Genomic DNA, 23042 nt, shown 5'->3' on the forward strand with positions numbered 1-23042 from the left:
AGCACCAGGAGCCCCCCCCAGCCCGCTTCACTTTGCATCCAGAGCGATGGAAAGCGAGGAGAAGTGGAGGTAAAGCGAGGCTGAGTAACTGAGCTGCTCATCCTAGCTCAGGGCCTCAGCGCTGCCTGCAGGCTTCCATCCCTCCTCCTTCCTTGCTCAGTGGTTGCGAGGTGAGGAAATAGAGGCATGGGCCATGGTCAAGCCCAGCTTCCAAGGCCACGCAGAGCTCGGGGGGGGTTAAAGCAGAAGGCTGCTGACACCCAGCTCGCTGCAGCAGGAGGCAAACCCCCCCATTTAACCCCAAAGCAGCATTGAGAACCATTAACAGGCATTAAAACCAGACCCGGGAGCTGGAAACCAAGCAAAGCCCATGGCAAAGACAGGAACCTGGTGGCACCCCAAGAGTGGATCCTTTACAAGGCTTAACCCCCACTGATGCTGCTGCCTTAACACGTCTCAGAACTCGCTCCTTTGGGCTCTGCTCCTCAGCACTGTGGTTCTCTATCAGTTCTGAGGCTGCTTTGTGTCTGGGAGGCTGGGGCAGCCCAATCCTGCCCCAAACCTCTTGGTTTTCCACCCCAAGTCTGCCCCTTTGGGGAAAGCAGCTCATTCCCTTCTCCATTTGATTCACTGCAGCCTTTGGTGGTAAAGCTGAACCTCCCAGCCTCACGGACTGCCTGGGGACTTCTCCCCCTTGCTCGGTGAATCCATAAGCCTGTCCTACCCAAACGAAGGGGCAGGAGGCAGTATCACAGCCCAGGAGATGAAGAAGGGGCTTCCTTCTGCTTGGCAATGCCACAAGCAGCTGTGACTGCCCCTCTGGGTTTATTCCAGCAGGAGCAGGTAGCACATAAAGAGTTAGAAAGGAGAAAGAGCTGCAGATCTGCTCCACGCTTCTCCCTTCCAAGGGTCTAGTGGGTGGAAGTGGGGGTCCTTTCCAACCCCGATCGTTCCATGATATGAGGAAGATGTGTTCTTTATCCAGAAGAAAACTTCCATTTCCCCAGCACTTCTGCCCCTGCTCACACCCCAAACCAGGCCGGATCAGCACCTTCCTCTTCCCCCTTCTCCCTAGGATCCCCGTGTGGGTGGCTCGAGGCTGACAACCCCAAGTGCTCGGCAGCTCAGTGGTTAACGTGTAAGAGCAGGCAATAATGGAGTGGCTCAGGCAGAACTGGGCTTAAGAGGGGCCCCGGTGCACCTTAAACCTAATGAAAAATGGCTTTTGTGCTGCCAGCCTGACATTTCAATACAGTGTCAACACCACGCAAAGCACCCTCGCTCCCACCAACTGCATCCTTAATAAAGCTATTCACACCCCAGCCCCTCCTGACCCACGGGGTGCTGCCTCCAACCCCCGTGTCCTCCTCCTTTCCTGCTTGCCTTTGCCCACCATAAAGCAGCTCTTTAGGTCTCAAGCCCCCCCCCCAGCAGCTGCTAAAAGGCAGCCAAGAGCTTCCTGATGTTTGTGCAGATGTTTGCAGACGGGAGCCCAGCATCTTTGGATGTTCCCATGGCCACTGCGAGCCAAAGAGCTGACTTTGTGACTGGGGCTCTGCTAGAAGCTGGACCCCATCGACTTCAACCTGCTGTCCCTCTCCCCAAAGGAGTTAAAGCTCTGTGTGGAGCTGGAGAAGGCCCAGCGATGCTTGCCAGCCACCAAGAGGCTCAAAGGGAACACTTGGACGTAACGCCTGGCTGAACCACCACCGAGGATTAATGGGTATGAACTGCTGGGAAGCAGGGCAAAGCCAAGTTCCAGGCCTCACCCTCTCTTAGAGGTACAAACCCCACCTCACAAACCCAGCGAAGCTGGGCTGCTACGTCCAGAGAAGGAGGCTGCTGCTGTTTCTGGGGGTCATCTGCTCCCTGCACACCTCTTCCATGGCTCTGCTCTGGCAGACCAAGCTCCTACTCCAGAGATGTTCCTCTGGAGCTGCAGTTGTGTGACCAAGGCACAGAAACTCATTTCTCCTTCCTTGAACCTTGTTCCCAACGGTTTAAACCTTTGCTGGCAGAGATTCTCTGCCCGCTTGAAGGGACATTGGAGCTGCTCTAAGGGCTCCCCTTCAGGAGCCTTCTCTTCTCCAGGCTGACCCAGCCCAGCTCCCTCAGCCTGGCTCCAGAGCAGAGCTGCTTCACTACCCTGGGGCATTTCCATGGCCTCCTCTGGACTTCCTCCAACAGCTCCATGTCCTTCTTATACTGGTGAGCCCAAAGGTCTCCCTGCACAGAAGCACTCACCAGGTCACCCCACTCATCATGACACCATCTATCGCTCCTTGTCTCTTCTTCCCCACCAGTTACAGCCCAGAAACCAGCTCTCCTTAGAGCTGGGCTCTGCTCCCCTGCACAGGAAGCCGCGTTGTGCTGTTGCTAGGGCAGGCAGTGCTCTCCCATCAGCAGGTTTCTGCCCTCTCTGCTGCGGGAAGACTCCCTCTGCTGTTCTAAACCAGGAGGAGAGCCGGGCTCCAGCCCCTCACAGCATCCCCCCAGCCGGGGAGCTGCACAGGGTGTTTCCAAGTGGCTCAAGCCAACCTTTATAAGCCAAGCAAACAGCCCGGTATCCAGCTTCCGTCATCAGTGGGATAAAGCCAGACCTGGCTTTGGATGTCAGAAAGGAGGGTTTTGTTCTTTTATTGGGATGCAGGAAAACACTGTGCTGAATGAGCAAAGTGTTGGAGAAGACAGGCTGCAGAGAAAGAGAGAAGGGCTGATTTCTGCTTTGGGTTCCTATTCAAGGCCATCTGCAGGTCGCAGCTGATCCTTTGGTGTCGCTTCACCCCAGTTCTGTCATTCATTTACTTATCAAGCTTTTAGAGGCAACTCAGCAAGCAAACCCCATCGTTAGCAGCACCCTTGTATCGTGACAATCCCAGTCAGGGTCCAGCTGGCTGCTGGAGCCAAGCCCAGCGTGCCCCCAACTGAGAATCCCACCTTGCAGAGCTGCACCTTGCTCTTCAGAGGGGCTCAACCAACCCAACCCAGCAGCAGCACCAGAGTCCAGAGCACACAAAGACTTCTCATTCACTCCTCAAGATGAATTCTGCTTCCAGGGCTCCCCTGTGGAAAAACACAAAGAGCACAAATAAAAGCATCAGGTCGGCTCCGTGTGGATGCAGCACCGCAGCAGATCACAGCCCATGACCACGGGAGGTGATTTCTGGGTGCTCAGTAACATGTTATTTGCTTTAATGCTTTTCCATGGTAGGTTAGATGTCAAGTTCTTCCCCATAAGGGTGGTGGGACACTGGGATGGGTTGAACAGTGTGGGTTTGGATGCTCCATCCCTCGCGGCGTTCAAGGCCAGGTTGGAGCAAGCTGCTCTAATGGAAGGTGCCCCTGCCCATGGCAGGGGGTTGGAGCTGGAGTAGCTTTAAGGTCCCTTCCAACCCAACCCATTCCAGGCCTCTATGGGTTCTACTGCCCCTGTTTAACCCAGCAGCCCCCAAGCACCAAGGACTGAGCGCTCCAGACCCCTGCTCTGCAGCTCAGCACCCACCTCACGTGGAGACAGCACACAGCAGCAAGGCATTGACGTGCTCTATGGGTTCTACTGCCCCTGTTTCACCCAGCAGCCCCCAAGGACTGAGAGCCCCAGACCCTGCTCTGCAGCTCAGCACCCACCTCACATGGAGATGACACAGAGAGGAAGGCGTTGACGTGCTCTATGGGTTCTACTGCCCCTGTTTCACCCAGCAGCCCCCAAGGACTGAGAGCCCCAGACCCTGCTCTGCAGCTCAGCACCCACCTCACATGGAGACAGCACAGAGCAGGAAGGCACTGACGTGCTCTATGGGTTCTACTGCCCCTCTTTAACCCAGCAGCCCCCAAGGACTGAGAGCCCCAGACCCTGCTCTGCAGCTCAGCACCCACCTCACATGGAGATGACACAGAGAGGAAGGCGTTGACGTGCTCTATGGGTTCTACTGCCCCTGTTTCACCCAGCAGCCCCCAAGCACCAAGGACTGAGAGCTGCGGACCCCGCTCTGCACCCCAGCACCCACCTCACGTGGAGACCTTCACCTTGTCTGCACACAGCAGGAAGGCGTTGACGTGCTCGCTGCACTTCACCACTGCCGCCTGGTTCTCCCGCAGGCACTGCTCGAAGGCAGCGAAGGGCTCGGCGCAGTCCTGCCGGATGCGCTGCACGATGGGGCTGCGGGCGGCGGGGGGGTCCTGAGCTCCGCGGAGCCCGGAGCAAGCGGGGCTCCCCCCCGGCCCAAACCCGGCCCCGTGCCCGCACTCACTGCCCGGCGGCGCAGCGGGACATGCTCAGGCGGAGCCGGTGACAGTCGCGCTGCCAGGAGGCCGGGCTGGCGGCCACGCACCGCCCGTACTGCTCCAGCTCCGAGCGGCAGTAGCGAGCCGTGATCTCCAGGGCCGCCTCCCTGCGGGGACGCGGAGCCGTGACGGCGGGGACAGCGGGACAGGCCCCGCTCCGGACCCGCCTCCAGGCTCCAGGCCCCAGGCCAGGCCCAAACAGGGCCCCGAGCACAGCCCGAGCCCCGGCTCCAGGCCCAGACCCGGCCCAAAGAAGGCCCCGGTCCCGGCCCCAGACCCGGCCCAAACAGAGCCTCGGCCCCGGTCCCGCACCCAGACCCAGACCCAGACCCAGACCCGATCCCGGCCCCGGCCCAAACAGAGCCTCGGCCCCGGTCCCGCACCCAGACCCGATCCTGGCCCCGGCCCCGGTCCCGGACCCAGCCCCGGACTAGATTCCGACTCTAGTTCCGGTTCTAGATCCGATCCCGATCCCGGTCCCTATCGCGATCCCGATCCCTATCCCTGTCCCTGTCCCGGTCCCGATCCCGATCCCGGTCCCTATCCCAATCCCTATTCCGATCCCAATCTCTATCCCGGTCCCTATCCCAATTCCTATCCCGGTCCCAATCCCTATCCCGATCCCTGTCCCAATCCCTATCCCGATCCCTGTCCCAATCCAGATCCCCGCCCCGATCCCCATCCCAATCCCTGTCCCGATCCCCATCCCAATCCCTATCCCGATCCCTATCCCCATCCCCATTCCGGTCCCTATCCCCATCCCCATCCCGATCCCCATCCCCATCCCAATCCCCATCCCGGTCCCCATCCCCATCCCTATCCCTGTCCCCATCCCTATCCCGATCCCCATCCCTATCCCCATCCCCGTCCCGATCCCAATCCCCATCCCGGTCCCTATCCCGGTCCCCATCCCCATCCCAATCCCCATCCCCATCCCAATCCCAATCCCTATCCCGGTCCCCATCCCGATCCCCATCCCAATCCCTATCCCCATCCCCATCCCGATCCCGATCCCACCCCACACCTCCCCACCACTCACATCCCTCCGCCGCTCCAGCCGGCCGCGCCGCAGCGCGCATGCGCGGCGGAAGCGGAAGCGGAAGTACAAGTACAAGCACAAGCACCGGGTCGCTCTCTCCGTGTCGGTCGGAAGATGGCGGCGGCCGGCCCCGGGGACGAGCTGGTCTCGTCGGTAACGCTGTACCGGCGGCGGCCGCGGCTGCTGCACGGCACCGTGCTGCCCTTCGTGGCCGGCCTCTACCCGGCCTGGCTCTGGCTGTGGGGGCCGCGCGTGTGGGCCGCTTGGGGCGGCGAGGCGGCGGCGGCGGCGGAGGAGGATGAGGGAGGCCCGAGGCCCGGAGGCCCCGGCCCCGCTGCCCCGGAGGCCGCGTTGCTGGCGCTCGCCGCCATCGGCGTGCTCCATCTGCTGACGGCGCTGTCGGGGCTGTGGTCGGTGCACGCTCACTGCGCCCTCACCTGCGTCCGGGTGAGGCCTCCTGCGCGCTCCTGCTCCCCGTGGGGAGGCTCTGCAGGGGAGCGGGGAAGCGTTCCTGCCGTTAACGGGGCTCGGGCCGGGGGGAAGGAGATGTGCGGGTGAGCAGCGGTGCCCCAGCGCCGTGCGGGGAGCTCAGGGCACGGCCCGGTGCCTCTGCTGCGCCCTTGGAGCAGGGCTGGGTGCTGTTTGCAGGCGCTGTTGGGGCTGGGTCCTGCTGGCAGGTGCCCCGAGTGAAGCGTGTTGGGTTTATCCAGGGCTGGGAGCGTTGGGATGTCGTTGATTCCAGCAGCAGGGCGATGGTGCCAGAGGGATGTGGAGCTGTTGGAGTGAGGCCGTGGAGGTGCTGGGAGGGATGGAGCATCCCTGCTCTGGAGCCAGGCTGAGAGAGCTGGGCTGGGGCAGCCTGGAGAAGAGAAGGGTCCTGAAGGGGAGACCTGAGAGCAGCTCCAGTGCCTGAAGGGGCTGCAGGAAACCTGGAGAGGGGCTTGGGATGAGGGATGGAGGGGCAGGATAAGGGGAATGGCTTTAACTTGCCAGAGGGGGGATGGAGATGGGATCTTAGGCACAAGCTCTTCCCTGTGGGGTGGTGGGACACTGGGATGGGTTGAATGGAGAGGGTTTGGATGAACCATCCCTGTTCAAGGCCAGGTTGGAGCCAGCTGCTCCAGTGGAAGGTGTCCCTGCCCATGGCAGGGGGCTGGAACTAGATGAGCTTTAAGGTCCCTTCCCACCCAAACCATTCTGGGATGCCCCTGGCGTCTCGAAGGGAGGATTCCTCCCAGCCCATTGAATTCCGGGCTCTGGGATGTGCTTTCTGAAGCGTCTCTTGCTTGTGTTGCAGGAACCTTGCCCGAAGAAAGCCACGCTGGCCAAAGTTGTGCCAACCCCAAACAACGGCTCGGTGGAACTGGTGCCACTGCACAGAGACCAGGTGAGGACGTGCTGAGCGCAGGAGCTGCTGCGTGGTGCTGTCAGCTGCAGCTTTAGGGGCTTCTAACTGAAGCTCTTGGTCAGAAATCAGCTGAGGGGGGGGATGAAGGGATCCACAGTGTTCCCTGGCCATACAGCAGAGTCATACAATCGGGAGACACTTCAGGGATTGGGATGTCTTTCCTTCATCAGGTTCTGTGTGGAGCGAAGCCTTTGGTGTTTGTTCACTTGGGTTTTCTCCCCCATCTCTGCAGGGGGAGGATGGGCAGGAGGCTCTTTCCTTTGAATTCCAAAAAATCAAATACTCCTATGAGCTGGATGGCAAGAAGCAGTTCCTCCCTGTCGCTTTCCCTGTGGAACATCCCCTTTGTTACTACCAGAATGCCCGAGGCTATCAGGAAGACAAAGATATCCGAGCAGCTGAGAAGAAATATGGGACAAACAAGTAAGTTTTCCAAGCACAGAGCTCTCCTTGTCAGGGTATCCCAGTCAGGACCAACAGCCTTGAACCACGGTGCTGTTCCTGGGGCTTTAAGTTTCACTTCCTCCCAGCACTCCCAGTTCCTTTAAGGACATCAGCCCAAAGGGTTTCCTCAAGGGTGGGCTTGAGATGGAGATTAACTGCATCTCCCCGCACCAACGTCATTGAAAAGAGGGAGCTGCTGACTGTGATGGAGCCTGCAGGTGGCTTCTGGGCTGGGCTTGTGCTGAGGGTGTGGAATGCTGAGGTTCAGACGGATTCCGTTCTTTCCCAGGGCTGAGATGGTGGTGCCGGAGTTCCTGGAACTCTTTAAAGAAAGGGCTACAGCTCCCTTCTTCGTTTTCCAGGTAACAAACCAGCTTGTCCCTGCTAGGAAACGGGAGAAGTCCTTTCAGTTCCTGCCTTGAGAGCCATAAATCAGCTGGCAGCTTCCTAAACCCAGGAGAAGATGCTATGCTTGCACTGTAACTTTGATTGGCCTTCAGAAAGTGCCTCCCCCTAATGACTTCCCGTGGTCCTCGGGTTTTGTGGCCCCCTGCAATGAAACGTGGTTCAAGTTAGCTCCAGAAAGAATTCCTGGAACTGGGAGGCTTTTGGTTTCGGAGTGGGATGAGACCAACTTGAGCGTTCTGTTCTTCTGCAGGTGTTCTGTGTGGGCTTGTGGTGCCTGGATGAGTACTGGTATTACAGCGTGTTCACCCTCTCCATGTTGGTTGCATTTGAAGCTTCTCTGGTCCAGCAGCAGATGAGGAACATGTCTGAGATCCGGAAGATGGGCAACAAGCCGTACATGATCCAGGTGATGGAAAGCACACAGGATGGGCACGGAATTCTTGCTTTTAGCTCATTTGTTGTTCCTTTACCCCCCTCCCCACCTTTTTTCCTCTCATCCCTTTCTGAAGGGTGCAGAGCTCCTCAAGGTGCTTTCTTGTCCCTGCAGGTTTACAGGAACCGTAAGTGGCGCCCCATTTGCAGTGACGAGATCATCCCAGGGGATATTGTCTCCATTGGTAAGGATGTGCATGATGGTTGCAACCAAAAGCTGCTCTCAGATCTGGTTCTTTCCAGCGGGATGCAGTGTGCAGCCTCAGATTCCCAGAATTCCAGACTGGTCCAGGTCGGAAAGGACCTTAAAGCTCCTCCACGTCCAACCCCCTGCCATGGGCAGGGACACTTTCCACTAGAGCAGGTTGCTCCAAGCCCTTTAGGCACTGGAATCTGCTCTAAGGTCTCCTGGAGCCTTCTCTTCTCCAGGCTGAACCCAGCCTGTGTCCAGAGCAGAGCTGCTCCAGCCCTCAGAGCATCTTCATGGCCCTCGTCCTCCTGGAACACAAGCTCTTCCTAGAGTGGGAAGAGGAATGGGAAGCTCTCTCTTAACCTGCTCTCCCTTTGAAGGCTGCATTACCCTGGGATGTAAACCCAGGCTTTGAAGCCTGGATGACAGGGAGAAGTGGGTGATGTGCTTCCAACTTCCGTGGTCTTGCTAGAGGCCTCATCCTGTTCCAACCCTTTTGGCTGCCAGCACTGCGGCGTGGGTGCATGATGTGGGAGGTTGGGAGCTAAACTGAAGCAGAGCCAGACAGCCCAAGGCACATCTTGTGCCTTGGAGCTTCTTCTCACTTCTGATGTGTTCATTCCAGGGCGATCTCCTCACGAGAACCTGGTGCCCTGTGATGTGCTGCTGCTGCGGGGAAGGTGCATTGTAGATGAAGCTATGCTGACAGGAGAATCCGTGCCACAGATGAAGGTCTGTGAGATGTCCCCCCCCCCATGCTCCTCGCTTGGGAAAGGGGAAAACATTCCAGCCACTGCAAAGCTTGGCTGTGCCCCGAGCAACCTGCTGTGGTTGGTATCTGCTCCCCGGCAGTGATGGATGGTGTCTGGTAAATGAGAAACAGAAGTGTCTGTTTTGTCTGGCACTGACTCCAGCCTTTGGGGCTGAACTCCTGGAGCATGGCATCACCTTCCCACACATTCCCTAGTCTGGATTCCTTGGGCTGGGTAGAGGTGGGAGGAGGAACAAGCGTGAAGCACTGCAAACCCCTACCTCTTCCTTCTTCCTGTGCCAGTGGGTGACTTTAAGATGAAGTCATGCTTGCAGAGCCTCCCTTGCTGAATTCAGGGCACCAGGGGGCAAGTAGTCCCCCAAAACCCGCGTTTCCACAGATGCCAGGCTCTAAACCCAGCATCAGGAGCAGAATGGTTGAGGTCTAGATTCACTTCAGGCCACCTTTGGTTGAAGCAAAGCTTACCTTACATGGGATAAGAACAGAAAGAGTATCTGTAAGTGTAATGCAGTGGTTCTGAGCCTGAACTTTGTCCTGCAGGAGCCCGTGGAGGATCTCAGCCCCGAGCACATCTTGGACATGCAGACAGATGCTCGATTGCACATCATATTTGGGGGAACCAAAGTGGTGCAGCACATCCCACCCCAGAAAGCCAGCACGGGACTGAAACGTAGGTACCTGCACACATTCCTTCTGCCAGGGTCTCCCAGGTTTATGTTAAATGGCTTGATACAACTACTGGGTACAACAAGGCCAGAAACCATCGTGTCCTGGGCTGCATCCATAGGAGATGAGCAGAAGGTCTTGGAGGTGATCCTGCCCCTCTGCTCTGCTCTCTTGAGAGCCCACTTGGATGCTGCATCCAGTTCTGGTGTCCTCAGCGTAAGAAGGACATGGAGCTGTTGGAGCAAGGCCACAGGGATGAGCAGGGCCTGGAGCAGTTCCCATATGGAGCCAGGCTGAGAACGTTGGGGCTGGAGAAGAGAAGCTGCCTGAAGACCTCAGAGCAGCTTCCAGTGTCTGAAAGGGGCTACAAGGATGCTGGAGAGGGGCTCTTCATCAGGGACTGCAGTGATGGGACATGGGGGAACGGGTTCACACTGAAACAGGGCAAGTTCAGGTTGGAGATAAGGCAGAAGCTCTTCCCTGGGAGGGTGCTGAGGCGCTGGCACAGGGTGCCCAGAGAAGCTGTGGCTGCCCCATCCCCAGCAGTGCTCAAGGCCAGGTTGGACGCAGGGGCTTGGAGCAAGCTGCTCTAGTGGAAGGGGTCCCTGCCCATAGCAGGGGGTTGGAACTGGATGGTCTTAAGGTCCTTTCCAACCCAAATCATTCCACATTGGAGGGTCTCATTGAGTCGGTTGCCTCGACCTTGGCACTCAGGATTCACTTGGATTCTTAGACTGCTGTGATCTATTCAGCTGTGTCTGTTGTGAGAGGAGGGGGCAGCTTCACGTGCGTTCTGCCTGCAGTAAGCCTGTCCAAGCTTCCCTCTGAGCTGACTCTCTTCATTCCTGTTGCAGCTGTGGATAACGGGTGCGTGGCATATGCCCTGAGGACCGGCTTCAACACGTCTCAGGTAAGATGTGGACGTGCCTCCTCACCTCTGTCTTTGCCCGTGATGCTGGTGCTGTCATTCAGTGCTTCTCTGTAAGGAAGCCCTGAGGAAGTAGAGCAGTGGGGAAAACAGAACTCTGGGCATTGAAATGACTTGTTTGTGTGGAAGAGGAAGGTATAAGGCTGGTCTCTTCTCTGTGTGTTAAATAAGTAGTCTGGTGTTTGATGCAGAAGTTGGGATTCAGGGCTCCTGGTTGCACTATGTGTATGCTACAGCTCCTGTTCCTGTGAGGAGAGTGTTGGCCAAGGCCCATTTGAGTGTGTTTGTAGAGATGGGAAGCCTTTTCAATTGAAAATCAAAGGCTGCTTCAAAGAAATCAACTTAAAATGGCTTAGCAAGGAGTTTGGGGCTTTGGAACAGATTGATGAGGGGTGACCTGGCTGCTGCTTGTTGAGAGGGTCACAGGAATGGGAATCGCTTTCAGGCTCTGGCACCAAATCACCAGAGTGTGATTCCAAACTGGGGTTTCATGCATCTTTTTAACCAAGTACTGCATGCTGCAGAGGTGGCTTCTTGCACTGAAGGCTGTTCTTCTCAGGGGAAATTGCTCCGTACAATCCTCTTTGGGGTGAAGAGAGTGACAGCCAATAACTTAGAGACCTTCATTTTCATCCTGTTCCTGCTGGTCTTTGCCATTGCTGCTGCAGCATACGTCTGGATTGAAGGTGAGCTTTCTTCTTGCCTCTTCCAGGTCTCTTCCCCAGGACTTGTACCAAAGCTTGTGGGATACAATACAATAGCTGGGTTGGGCAGTGTAGGGGCCCACACTGCATTCTGGATGCTTTTCTTGCCCTCCCACAGCCCTTCCTAGGTAGGTGAGCTTCTTTGTGCTACTCACCTTAGTTCTGTGGGGCACACAGGCTGAGGAGGAGCAGGAATGCAGCTCTCCCATCTCATTCCACAGGCACCAAGGATCCCAGCAGGAACCGCTACAAGCTCTTCCTGGAGTGTACCTTAATACTGACCTCAGTGGTTCCTCCTGAGCTTCCCATTGAGCTCTCTCTGGCTGTCAACACCTCCCTCATTGCCTTGGCCAAGCTCTGTAAGTACCAAGCCGAAGCACAGGAGCAAAACTAGGGCTGTCTCGTGTCTGGAACTGGGGGAGTCTTGCTGTGAAGCTACTGGAGAGGCCTCAGTTTCCGCTCAGTGCCAGTGGGGGGGGGTTGGAGCTGGTGGATGTGAGGAGGTTTAAACCCCTCACGTTGTGAAGTGGGGTCTAAGTCAGGTGTAGGAGAGAGCTGCTTGCTCCGTAACTGAGCAGGTTCCTCTCTATGGAATAGGGACTGGTGGAACACAGCACTGCTAGGACCTGGTGTCTGGTCTGGTTTCAAAGGCCACAGAGTGGGGAGTTTGAGGTTCATTAAGCCTGTCAGAGCACCGTGTTGATGCTCTGGCTTTGATGGCTTCATTAAAGGCACCGAGCATCCTGGCCTGGCTTCGCTGTAGCTGCTGTCTCACAGCATTCCCTCTCCTCTCTCCTAGACGTGTACTGCACGGAGCCCTTCCGCATCCCCTTCGCAGGCAAAGTCCAAGTTTGCTGCTTTGACAAGACTGGCACCCTGACCAGTGACCACCTCGTAGTGAGGGGGGTGGCTGGGCTCAGGTAGGCCCTGGGAAGGGGTTGTTGTGTGGTTTGCTGTCCTCTGGGCTTTGGGAGCTCCTCGAAGCGTAATCCCATCCCGGTGAGGAAGAGAAGATGATCAGGGATTCGGAGAGGGGAGGAATTGGGTTGAACTGGCAGGAGGAGGGGGTTGGTCTCTGGCAAGGGCTGTGGGCTCAGACCTTGTGTGTTTAATGGTGGGGAGGGAATTCTCTCATGGGGTTTTTAGCCCATGAGATGTTCACTGCTTCTCCTTACGGCAGCATCCTGCCTTCTCATTCCACTGCCACGATGAAGTGCTCTTGAAGGCTGGATGCTGCAGCAGTGAGGCATCCGAGTCCTTTGATTCTACAGCTACTTCAGCGTGTTAGTTTGTGCCTCTGCTTCAAGTGTTCTGCTTGAATGGAGCTGGCTTTGGAGGAGTGGCAGAAATGCTGGGCTTGGGCACTGTTGCAGTTGAGTCAGTGCCAGGTTTCCTGCGGCTTTGATGTCCCTGTGAGAAGCTCCACTCTGTTAGAGCAGGAATTTGGGGCTGGGGAAGATTCCAGGGGTTTTGAATGGCTCTGTTAACCTGATGCCTTTGTGCTGCAGGGATGGGAAAGAAGTGACCCCCGTATCTGACATCCCTGTAGAAACCCACCGAGCCATCGCCACGTGTCACTCGCTGGTGCAGCTGGATGATGGGACACTGGTGGGTGATCCATTGGAGAAGGCCATGCTGATGGCTGTGGACTGGACCCTGACCAAAGGTAAAACCTGCTTCCAGCTCCTTGCACAGCTGCCTGAGCCCTGGTTTTCCACAGGCTCTGGGTTGTGGGAGGGAGATGTTGATGGTAACGCTGGTTTTGTCAGTTCTGAGCATGACATTAGCTAGTCTGGAGGTTTCCAATGTCTCATGCCAGCTTTCTGCAAGGAGTGAATTCCATCTGCTGTGATCCCAGGAAGTGTGGCTTAGGGAGGTGGAAATCCTTGTGCTGCACATCTGAGGGACACTGAATGGCAGAAGCCTGCTTTCAGGCCTGCAGAGAATGCAGGATGAGGATGCCATCAAATAGGGGCACGAGTAGCAGGGCTTGCAGGAGTGAGAACACAACAGTGTGGGCTCCAGCATGGCCTGGGGCTTTCTCCAGAGGCTTTGTGCTCTGCTTTCATGTCTGTCCCACACAGAGGTAGAAACCTTCCAGCAGCGTTGTGCACACTTCCAACTGCAACCCGTGCCGTTGGGGGCTTTGCTTCTGGATGTTGACCTGTGATGATGGTAACAGGGACTGCAGGGATAGGACAAGAGGTTTAAAGTGATGGGTGTTAGAAATGGCACCTCCAGCCCGCTCTGTTCATAGCAATGCACACAGGTCTTCTGAGCCTGTATGTCCCTTCCTTGTCAGCACAAGCATTTCCAGCTCGGGGGGGGCTTGTAGCTAAAGAGAGGGCGTTTGTATGATGGGGGTGAGTGAAGGGAGAGCCAAAGGGAGGGACGTTGCTTTCCATAGCGAGAAACCTTTCAGGATTTCCTGATCTCTTTGTTTCCAGATGAGAAAGTTTTCTCCAGGAGTATTAAAACTCAGGGACTGAAAATTCACCAGCGCTTTCATTTTGCCAGTGCCCTGAAGAGAATGTCTGTGCTGGCGTCCTACGAGAAGATCGGCTCCACTGAGCTCTGTTACATTGCAGCTGTGAAAGGGGCCCCTGAGACGCTGCACACAATGGTGAGAGCAAGGAGCTGCTCTAGCAGCTTCCAGTACCTGAGGATGCCAGAGAGGGACCTTCATCAGGGACTGCAGCCATAGGACAAGGGGTGATGGGTTCAGACTGAAACAGGGAAGTTCAGCTTGGAGATAAGGAAGTTCTGCCCTGGGAGGGTGCTGGGACACTGGCACAGGGTGCCCAGAGAAGTGGTGGATGCTCCATCCCTGGCAGCGTTCAAGACAGAGCCTTGGGTGCTGTGGTCTAGTGTGAGGTGTCCCTGCCCATGGCAGGGGGTTGGAACTGGATGATCTTCAGCTCCTTTCCAACCCAACCCATTCCATGGTTCTATGTGCTTGTCCCTTTAGTCTGGAACGTGAATGCCAGGGATTTCATGCTCAGTGCCTGGAAACAGCCTCCACTGGGGAGTTTCAGCCTAATCCCAGTGAGATCTAATAGCTCACTTCATGCATTCCTGGCCCTGAGAACAGATCAGGGGGGTCTCCTTTTCTGCCCTTGCTGGGGGAGGACCCTCCTGAAGGTGCCTCTTTGCCCCTGGCTGCAGACTGAATGTGAAATGCTGAAACATGCTGCTGAATTGTGTTTGCAACTGCATTAATGTGATGGTTCCTCCCCCTCAAGCTGTCTCAGTGCCCAAGCAACTACCATGCTGTCCACACGGAAATCTCACATGAGGGGGCAAGAGTGCTGGCCCTTGGCTACAAGGAACTGGGGCACCTCACTCACCAGCAGGTATTTTGGCCTTGAAGTGGAGCTCTTGCTAAAGGGAACAGAGTTGGTGTGAGCAGGGATGGGGAAGGGGGTCTCTTTTGAGATGTGCTTGCCCACGGCTGCAGCGTTGGGTTTACAGTGTGGGCCCTTCTGGGAAGGTCGTGCTCCCAGCTTGGAATTCCTTTGTGTTATTGAGGGAGGGAGGGATTCTCCCTCTCTGCTGGGCTTTGGTGAGACAAAGCAGTGCAGTCGCAACTGCACAAGAGGGATGTGGAGCTGTTGGAGCAAATCCAGAGGGGTCCATGAAGATGCTCAGAGGTCCCTTCCAACCCAAACCATGCTGTGATTCCATGATCCCAGAGCACTCGTGTTTCTAGCGCTGCTTTGATTGCAGGGAAGCACGCACTGGAAAGCAGGAACGCAGCAGGAAACGCTCAGCTCCCTGCTTTGCTTTGGCAGGTACGAGAGATGAAGCGTGAAGCTCTGGAATGTGATCTGAGGTTTGTGGGATTCATCGTGGTTTCCTGTCCTCTCAAAGCTGACTCCAAGTCTGTCATCAGGGAGATCCAGAATGCATCCCACCACGTAAGTGTCGGCAGCATTCCAGCCTTACCCATAGCCACGGGGATGGGGGAATTTCACCATGGAAGCCTTGTTCCTGGCCTTTCTGCAGGCTGCTGCCCAGGGCTGCCTCTCATAGGGAATGTCACTGGTATCCAGAAGCATTTCCAATGGAAGGGAGATGTGTCTTGAAGTGCCCTTTGCCTGCCCAGAGCTGACTGGTGGCTCTCATGCTTTCCCCTCAGGTAGTGATGATAACAGGAGACAACCCCCTGACTGCCTGCCACGTGGCCCGGGAGCTGCACTTCCTGCAGAAGGAGCACACCCTCATCCTGCAGCCTCCTGGGAGCAAAGGTAACGGAGCCCATGCAGCAAACTCTGCTTTCGTGGGGAGGACGAGAGGCAAAGCAGTGCCCAGGGCACTGGAGCTGTTAGCACGGCTGCTTGATGCTGCAGTGGGAGTCCCTCACTTTCCAGAAGCCTAAATAACCCTCTGTCCTTCGCCCTGCTCTTCTCTGGCTTGGAGTGCTGAGCAGGCTGCATACATCCCTCTGCCAGCTCCCAAACCAAGCCACTGGAGCACAAAATAACCAAAGGAAGAGCAGCTTAAAGCCCTCCTTGCTCTGCAGGCTCAGAGGCCGCCCAGGGAAGCTGGAAGGGAAAGGGAAGCCCATGTCCCTTGATGGGGCTGCACACACCAGGGGCAGTGTCGGGAGCATTTCTCCCAGCTGGGTACCTCAAGCATGCTCATGCCAAGCTTGCCCTTCTCTTTCCAGGCTCCAGCTGGCAGTGGCAATCCATCGATGGGGCAGTCTTGCTCCCCATCTTCCCAATGTCTTTGCAAGAGCTGACCCAGCGGTACGACCTGTGTGTGACTGGGGAAGGTCTCTCTCATCTGCAGTCTGTGAACAGGCAGCAGCTGCTCAAGCTCATCCCTCACATCCAGGTGTTTGCCAGAGTGGTGCCAAAGCAGAAGGTGAGAGGTTTAGGAGGGTTCTTAGCAGAGAGCCATGTAGATCATAGCAGCATGGAATGGGTTGGGTTGGAGGGACCTTAAAGCTCCTCCAGCTCCAGCCCCTTGCCATGGGCAGGGACACCTTCCACTGGAGCAGCTGTCTCCAAGCTCCATCACCTCTGCTGATGCTCAAGCCAGCAAGAGCCAGAGCTCAGCTGTTCTTATCCTAAAGAGCTCTGAACCCATTGGCCAGCTGTAGCTCTGCATTCCTGAATCACAACCTGCACAGGAAGCCTTTAGAGCCCGGCTGAGGGTATCCCATTGCTGCAGAACACAAGCACTTGGCCAAGACTCATAGGCCAGAGAGCAGCACAGGAGCACGTGCAGGTGCCAGCCCTCACTGTGCCTTCCTGTGTGCAGGAGTTTGTGATCACTGCTCTGAAGAGCCTGGGCTATGTCACTCTGATGTGTGGGGATGGCACCAACGACGTGGGAGCTCTGAAGCACGCGGATGTGGGTGAGTGTGAGAGCAGGATTCGTGTGCGCCCCTTGGCAAGCAACACAACCCGTCTCTGCTTCCTTTCCTTGGTGTTCTGAGGGCTGGAATCAGCCTGACCCACAACAGAAATGGGTGTCAGGCAGGATGTGTGTGCTGGTGGGGTACCCACCGTGTGCACCAGCAGGAATTCACACACCTTGCCCTGGAAGATTCTTCCCCCACCCCTAAGCTTCCCTTCAAGTGTAACCTCTGGTGTCCCTGGAGCCTGCCCACCTAAAGCCAGCTGGGATTCCTGCTGTGTGCGAATGCTTTCCTGGCACAGGGATTGCAGAGCTCTTCCCCTGCAGCTCCTGTCTTTGTGCTCCTACAGGAGTGGCCCTGCTGGGAAACGCTCCCGAGAAGCTGCCCGAGCGGAGGAAGAGAGCTCGGGATGGAGCCTGTGATGGGAAGGCTGCTCTGCCGTCCGTGGGCAGTGGGGTGGTGAAACCCACCTCCCGTGGGGCCAAGCACAGAGTCATGTCCCAAAGAGAGGAGCAGCTGGCCATGCAGAGGGTTGGTAACGACAATGATGAAGGGATCCGTGCTCTTTGTTCCTGCTCTGATTTAGTGCTAATCGTGGAAGTGGGAGGATGTACCGGGAAAAGAGCAGCTTTCCTGTGCTTGCACCCAGAATCCCCGTTGCTCTTTGGTCAATGCCACAAGCAGGAAGGCTTCAAGGCCTCCCCTTAGAGCAGGGCTGTGGGAGAGGGCCAGCGCAGGATCACCCTGGAGCCAGGTTGTGGGAATGAGCCATGTGCCTTTATCCCTTTCTCTTCCCGGGCTGCAGGAGCGGATCAGTCAGGTCCTGAAGGATCTGGAAGAGGAACGTGTGCCCGTCGTGAAGCTGGGCGACGCCAGCATCGCAGCCCCCTTCACCTCCAAGCTCTCTTCCATTCAATGCAGTAAGTGCCCGGTGGGACCTGAGCCTTTGGGTCTCCAATGTAAGAAGCAAAAGCCAGGAGGCGGTGGGGTGGGGAGAAACCCCCCTGGTCCCATGGCACCTGCAGGGGTTCCTCACACAGCGAGGGCTTCAGAAAGGGAGAGGACTGAGGGCAAGAGCCCCAGGCCCTGCTGTGTTTGCAAACACTGCTTCTTCCTCTTGCTCCTCAGTCTGCCACGTGATCAAGCAAGGTCGTTGCACGCTCGTGACAACGCTCCAAATGTTCAAGATCCTTGCCCTGAACGCCCTGATCCTTGCTTACAGCCAGAGCGTCCTCTACTTGGAAGGGGTGAAGTTCAGTGACTTCCAGGCCACTCTGCAGGGTCTGCTGCTGGCCGGCTGCTTCCTCTTCATCTCCAGGTCGAAGGTAAGGGCAGGGTGGTGGGGCAGTGGCTGGTTGGTGTCAGTCTCATCAAGGACGAGGGGAAGGTCTTGTACCCACGTAGGCACAGCGCAGGGGTGCAGCACAGGCTGGGGTCTGCCTGGTCTGGGAGCAGATTCTATGGGGCTATAGAATCCCAGCTTGAAGGGACCTGAAAGCTCATCCAGTTCCAACCCCCTGCCGTGGGCAGGGACTCTTTCCACTAGAGCAGCCCCTGTGTCCAACCTGGCCTTGAACACTGCCAAGGATGGGGCAGGCACAGCTTCGCCTCTCATAGGGATCACCCCAGCCCAAGGGCAGGACCTTGCCTTTGGCCTTGCTGAACTCCATGAGGTTTGCATGGCCCCAGCTCTCAGCCTGTCCAGGTGCCTCTGGAGGGATCCTGTGCTCTCAGCGTTACCCAAAGCTGTTTAAAGGGTTTTGTCCCCCTGGATTCCAGAGGCCAGTGCTTGATGGAGGGATCAGGCTTTGGTCAGGAGGAAGAGGGTGATGAGTAACACGGTTCAGTGGCCCAGATGAGCTTGTTCCTTGCACCAGCTGAGCCCTGGGGGTGCCTCTTGCTGGTGTTTGCTGAGGAAGGCAAACGTGGGTTGGATTCTGCTGGAAAACCACCTGGGAACGGTGGAAACCACCCAGCCCCTTTTGCTTTCCTCTCCCAGCCCTTGAAGACCCTGTCCAAGGAGCGCCCATTGCCAAACATCTTCAACCTCTACACGGTTCTGACAGTGCTGCTGCAGTTCCTGGTGCACTTCCTCAGCCTCGTGTACCTGTACCGCGGCGCCCAGGCCCGCAGCGACGCCAGGTGCGTGCCTTGAGGGATGTTCCCTCTGCTTCCTGCCAGGCAGGAAGGTGGGGAGAGGCCTTTGGCAGGGCAAGGATGTGCTGGAGCAAGTGGGAATCTGGTCCATGCTACGTGGCAATTCCAGTGTCTGCTACATGTGGAGAGGGGAATCACACCGATGAGGTGGGATACTGGGAAGCTTCTTCCGAAACCCACACGAAACTGGGATTTTTTTTCCCACTTTTTGTGATAAGGAATGGTGGGATTCTTGAGAGCAGCCCTGAGGAGAAGGACTTGGGGGTGTTGGTTGGTCAAGGAGGCCCCCTCATACACTGGTCTGCACACACAGCGTGAGCAGCAGGTCCAAGGTGGGGATTCCACCCCTGTGGCCTGGTCCCTGACCCCCAGCTTCCTTCTCTTTCAGACAGGAGGAGTTTGTGGATCTCTACAAGGAGTTTGAGCCCAGCCTGGTGAACAGCACTGTCTACATCATGTCCATGGCGATGCAGATGGCCACCTTTGCTATCAACTACAAGGCAAGCCATGTTTAAGTTGTGTCTTGGCAGCACCAGAGAAGTGACCTTGGCATGAAGGTGCAATAATCCAACCCAGATGTCCTCGAATGGCAAACTCCCTTCTGTCAGTGCACTGCAGGGGGAAAAACTCTCTTTTTGCCCCTGTCCAGCATCGCCTCTGCTCACAGGTTCTCCTTGCTGTGTTCCAGGGCCATCCCTTCATGGAAAGCCTCCGGGAGAACAAGCCTTTACTGTGGAGCATCCTCCTTTCTGGACTCGCCATTGTTGGTCTCCTCACGGGTTCTTCACCGGAATTCAATGAGCAGTTTGGCTTGGTCGAAATCCCCACGGAGGTGAGCAGGCAGCATTCCCTGCTGGGAATGCCGGAGGGGGTTTCATAGGAGCATGGAATGGTGTGGGTTGGAAAGGACCTTAAGATCACCCAGTTCCAACCCCTGCCATGGGCAGGGACACCTTCCACTAGAGCAGCTTGCTCCAAGCCCCATCCAACCTGGCCTTGAGCACTGCCAGGGATGGGGCAGCCCCAGCTTCTCCATTCAACCCATGAGGGAAGGAGCTCAAGCTCTAGTGCCGCCATAGCGCATCGGGAGCAGAGGGGAAGGAAGGGAGCAGGACTGACAGGTTGTGTCTGCTCTCCCAGTTCAAGGTGGTGATCACGGAGGTGCTGCTGGCCGACTTCTTCCTTGCTTTGGTAGTGGACCGAATCCTTCAGTTTCTGCTGGGGAGTGCAAAGCTCAAAGTGCCTTCCTGAGCTGGACACCCAGGGCCTCGTGCCCAGCAAGGGCAGCACCCAGGGGCTGTCTTCCATCACCCCGCATCCTTTTGGACCGTAACTCTGAGCCCGGTCAGAGACTGGCGTGGGGGAAACTTCCTGCCAAAGGCTGTGGAAAGCACCTCTGTGCCCCAGGAGGTGGCTTCTTCCCTGGTTCCAGGCCCTCTCGGGAGGTTTTTACTGCCCTGACGTTTGAGGAACCGTTTACAGCGTTTGGTAACTAAAATGAGAATTGATGTATTTTGAAGGGCGTTTGGGACTTTGCTTTGTGAGGCAGAAACAGTTAGGGTGGTTGAGAGACAACGTTGATGAGGGGCAGGAATTCTCCCCCATCACCACCCTCGGAGGAGGTGATGCTCAGAGTGGAGGGTGACAGCGCATAGAAGAACAAGCACTACACGAGCCACACCAGCCCTGAGGTTCAGAACCATCACAACCAGGTCTTGGCAGGGGAGAAAAGAGTTTATTCTTTGGCAGTAGAGAGCGACTGCATCGCTTGAGCTTAGCCTGAGCTTTAATCAGAGTGAGGAAGAGGAGCTGAGCCCCACAGGGGGGTTTGGCTGCACTTTACATCCCCGAGGTGGCCTCTGGGGCTAACACACGCTGGGGGGGAGCCTGGCAGCCGCCGTCTTTTCGACCACAAAGGCATAATTGTACTGAAAACACACCAAAAATACCCCAAATTGGTCAGGAGCAAGGGCTGGGAGTGCAGAAATTCACTGTTTTCACATGCATTTTGTGATGTTTCACAAGCAAAACGTGAGCAGTGCAGCTACTCACCTCTGCCTCAATATCAGCAAGTGATTTAACAGTCAGGTCAGTGAGGAGAGCCTAAAAAACACCCCAAAGCCATGTTTCTACTTGAGGGAGGAGCGGGGACTAAGAACAGCAGCTTAAAGGAGGACTCACGTTGCTGCCAGAGCTGAGCCTGGTGTCAAATTTGGGGTGTAGTGTGAAAGGGACTCCATCCATGGCTGGGGAGAGAAGGGAGAGGCTTTAGGAACGGTGGAGAAGGTGCTCAGGGGACACAATTACCTCCTTGGGGCATAAAACAGCTGTTGGTGATATGGAGAATGTGTGGTGCAGTGAGTCCCTGGAGGGATGAAGCCAGAGGGGCCTGGACAGGCAGGCCCATGTGGACCTGCTGGAGTCAGCAACAAGGGGCAAGGTCAGGGCAGTCCCAAGCCCAAACACAGGCTGGATGGGGCAGCCCTGAGGGGAACCATGGGATCAACCAGGCTGGGAAAGACCTTTAAGCTCATCCAGTCCAGCCATTCCCCAGCACTGCCCAGGGCACCGCTAACCCATGGCTCTGAGGGCCTTAGGTTACAATGGTGTGACTCCAGCTCTGCCCTGAGCACCCTAAGGGGAAGGAATTGTTCCTCATCTCCATCTAAACCTCCCCTGGTGCAGCTTGAGGCTGTTTCCTCATGGCACAACCCACAGTGGTGCTGAGCCAGGCCAGGATGCTGGTGGCTTCCTGGCTGCCTGGGCACAACCTGCTCGTGCTCAGCTCCATCAATCAGCACCCCCAGCTCCTTTTCCATGAGCAGTTTCCAACCACTCTTCTCCAAGCCTGGAGTGTTCCCTGGGGTGTTTGTGGCCCAAGTGCAGCATGGGGTCCATTGCCTTGTTGAACCTCATCCCACGGATCCAGATCCCCCTGGAGAGCCTCAATACTCCCACCCAAGCTGGTGTCATCCACGAAAGAAGCGCTTTTGTTACCTGAGAGCCCGTAGATGTTGGAGGTGTCATAGAGAGCCTCGTGCTGAGAAGCAGCCCGTTTGATGGTGCAGGGAGCAGCGGGTGCCCTGGAGCAATGGGAAGAGGTGAGCAGCCAGCACCAGCCCTGGATGCAGGGGGCAGGAACTGGGAGTCACAGGAGTTATTCCTGGACGTGGCCAGGGAAGACTTGGGTGGGGAGTGTATAAAGGAGTGTGTGTACCCGTAGTCAGGGGACTGGAGCGAGAGCTGCTTCAGGCCTGTGCTGATGCTCCGTGGCTTGGGGACAGGCTTCAGAACGGGCCCTTTCTTACACCAGATGGCAAAATTCCCCATTTCCCTGAAACGAAACCATCCCGGAGCCAAGCTGGGGCTTGGGACAAAGGGCTGGGGAAGGGCTGGGGGAGGGCCCGTACCCTGCTCTGGTGTAACAGGGGAGGGTTTTGCTCTTGGAGCTCAGCTTGATGTCAACCACGGCCGTGTCGACGGCGGCCACCGGCTCCAGCTTCACGTACAGCCGCTTCTTCCGGGAGCCGCCGGGTCCTGTGGGGTGGGAGAGCAGGCGGGAGGACCGGGGGGCACCACTCCCTCCTCGGCCCGGTCTCCTCCCACTTTGGGGCAGCACTTACGGGGCTCCGGGAACTCGGGGGCACGGGTGTAGCCAAGGGGCTGCGGGCTCCGCTCGCTCAGCACCAGCACATCGGTCACCACGGGCCCGGGAGGTGCCTGCATGGGAGCGGGCCGGGAGCTCAGCACCGCACCGGCCACAGCTCCCCCCCCCGCCGGTCCCGGTTCCCCCTCACCCCGCACCTGGGCTCTGCCGCCGCTCACGCACAGGTACCCGCCGCTCTTGAGCCCGAAGCCTTTGCCCAGGTTGGCCGCCGTGCCCTCCACGGTAACGCCGATCTGCGGGCACACGGAGCGACAGCGTCAGGAACCGGGCGGCGGGGCCGACATCGCCCCCGTTCCTTCCCTCCCGGTGCCTACCACGGTCCAACCGGCGGGGGCCGCCTCGGGTGCAGCCGCCCAGCCCACGCCGGTGAGCGGCGCCTCGTCCGCCGCCATCGCAGCCGCGGAAATGGCGGAGCTCCGCCCCCCCTCCCGTTACTGAGCAGCCATTGGACGAGCGCTGCGACAGGCAGCGGCGATTGGCTGAAGCGCTCAGATTGACACACGCGATGACCAATAAGAGGCGAGAACCCTCCCCTGCAGCCCGCCTTCAAACGCGGAAGCCTTTATTAACGGCGG

At 57.2% G+C, this 23042-nt stretch overlaps 3 protein-coding genes across 4 annotated transcripts; 1 reads left to right on the forward strand and 2 right to left on the reverse strand.

Moving 5' to 3' along the window:
• Nucleotides 1–3026: 3026 nt before the first annotated feature.
• LOC130596190 (coiled-coil-helix-coiled-coil-helix domain-containing protein 5-like) lies at nt 3027–5381 on the reverse strand. The gene is made up of 4 exons (XM_057403544.1): nt 5324–5381; nt 4251–4391; nt 4008–4159; nt 3027–3063 (listed from the first exon to the last, which is right to left on the reverse strand). Coding segments are annotated over exons 1-3 (294 nt in total). The 5' UTR covers nt 5326–5381; the 3' UTR covers nt 3027–3063; nt 4008.
• Nucleotides 5382–5437: 56 nt separating this feature from the next.
• On the forward strand, nt 5438–20319 carry ATP13A1 (ATPase 13A1). The gene is made up of 26 exons (XM_057403511.1): nt 5438–5770; nt 6621–6710; nt 6964–7154; nt 7465–7537; nt 7834–7989; nt 8131–8200; nt 8831–8937; nt 9518–9647; nt 10498–10553; nt 11131–11257; nt 11497–11634; nt 12075–12195; nt 12784–12941; nt 13723–13898; nt 14518–14628; nt 15067–15192; nt 15414–15522; nt 15945–16144; nt 16544–16640; nt 16993–17174; nt 17449–17563; nt 17772–17968; nt 18643–18785; nt 19189–19300; nt 19489–19632; nt 19941–20319. Exons 1-26 carry the CDS (start codon nt 5438–5440, stop codon nt 20049–20051), a joined length of 3573 nt encoding a protein of 1190 aa, XP_057259494.1. The 3' UTR covers nt 20052–20319.
• Nucleotides 20320–20568: 249 nt separating this feature from the next.
• MVB12A (multivesicular body subunit 12A) lies at nt 20569–22863 on the reverse strand. Of its 2 annotated transcripts, XM_057403524.1 has the most exons (9): nt 22782–22863; nt 22605–22700; nt 22424–22520; nt 22211–22337; nt 22018–22134; nt 21798–21883; nt 20982–21046; nt 20853–20903; nt 20569–20728 (listed from the first exon to the last, which is right to left on the reverse strand). In XM_057403524.1, exons 1-9 carry the CDS (start codon nt 22857–22859, stop codon nt 20666–20668), a joined length of 780 nt encoding a protein of 259 aa, XP_057259507.1. In that variant the 5' UTR covers nt 22860–22863; the 3' UTR covers nt 20569–20665. The 2 variants fall into 2 exon arrangements, with proteins under 2 accessions (XP_057259507.1, XP_057259514.1); XM_057403531.1 differs by lacking the exon at nt 20853–20903 and having other exon boundaries at nt 22782–22862.
• Nucleotides 22864–23042: the final 179 nt, after the last annotated feature.

The sequence above is a fragment of the Pezoporus wallicus genome, unplaced genomic scaffold (genome assembly GCF_028554395.1).
Source record: "Pezoporus wallicus isolate ANWC-B61680 ecotype Strahan unplaced genomic scaffold, APGP_CSIRO_Pwel_v1 contig_7961, whole genome shotgun sequence".
NCBI lineage: Eukaryota > Metazoa > Chordata > Aves > Psittaciformes > Psittacidae > Pezoporus > Pezoporus wallicus.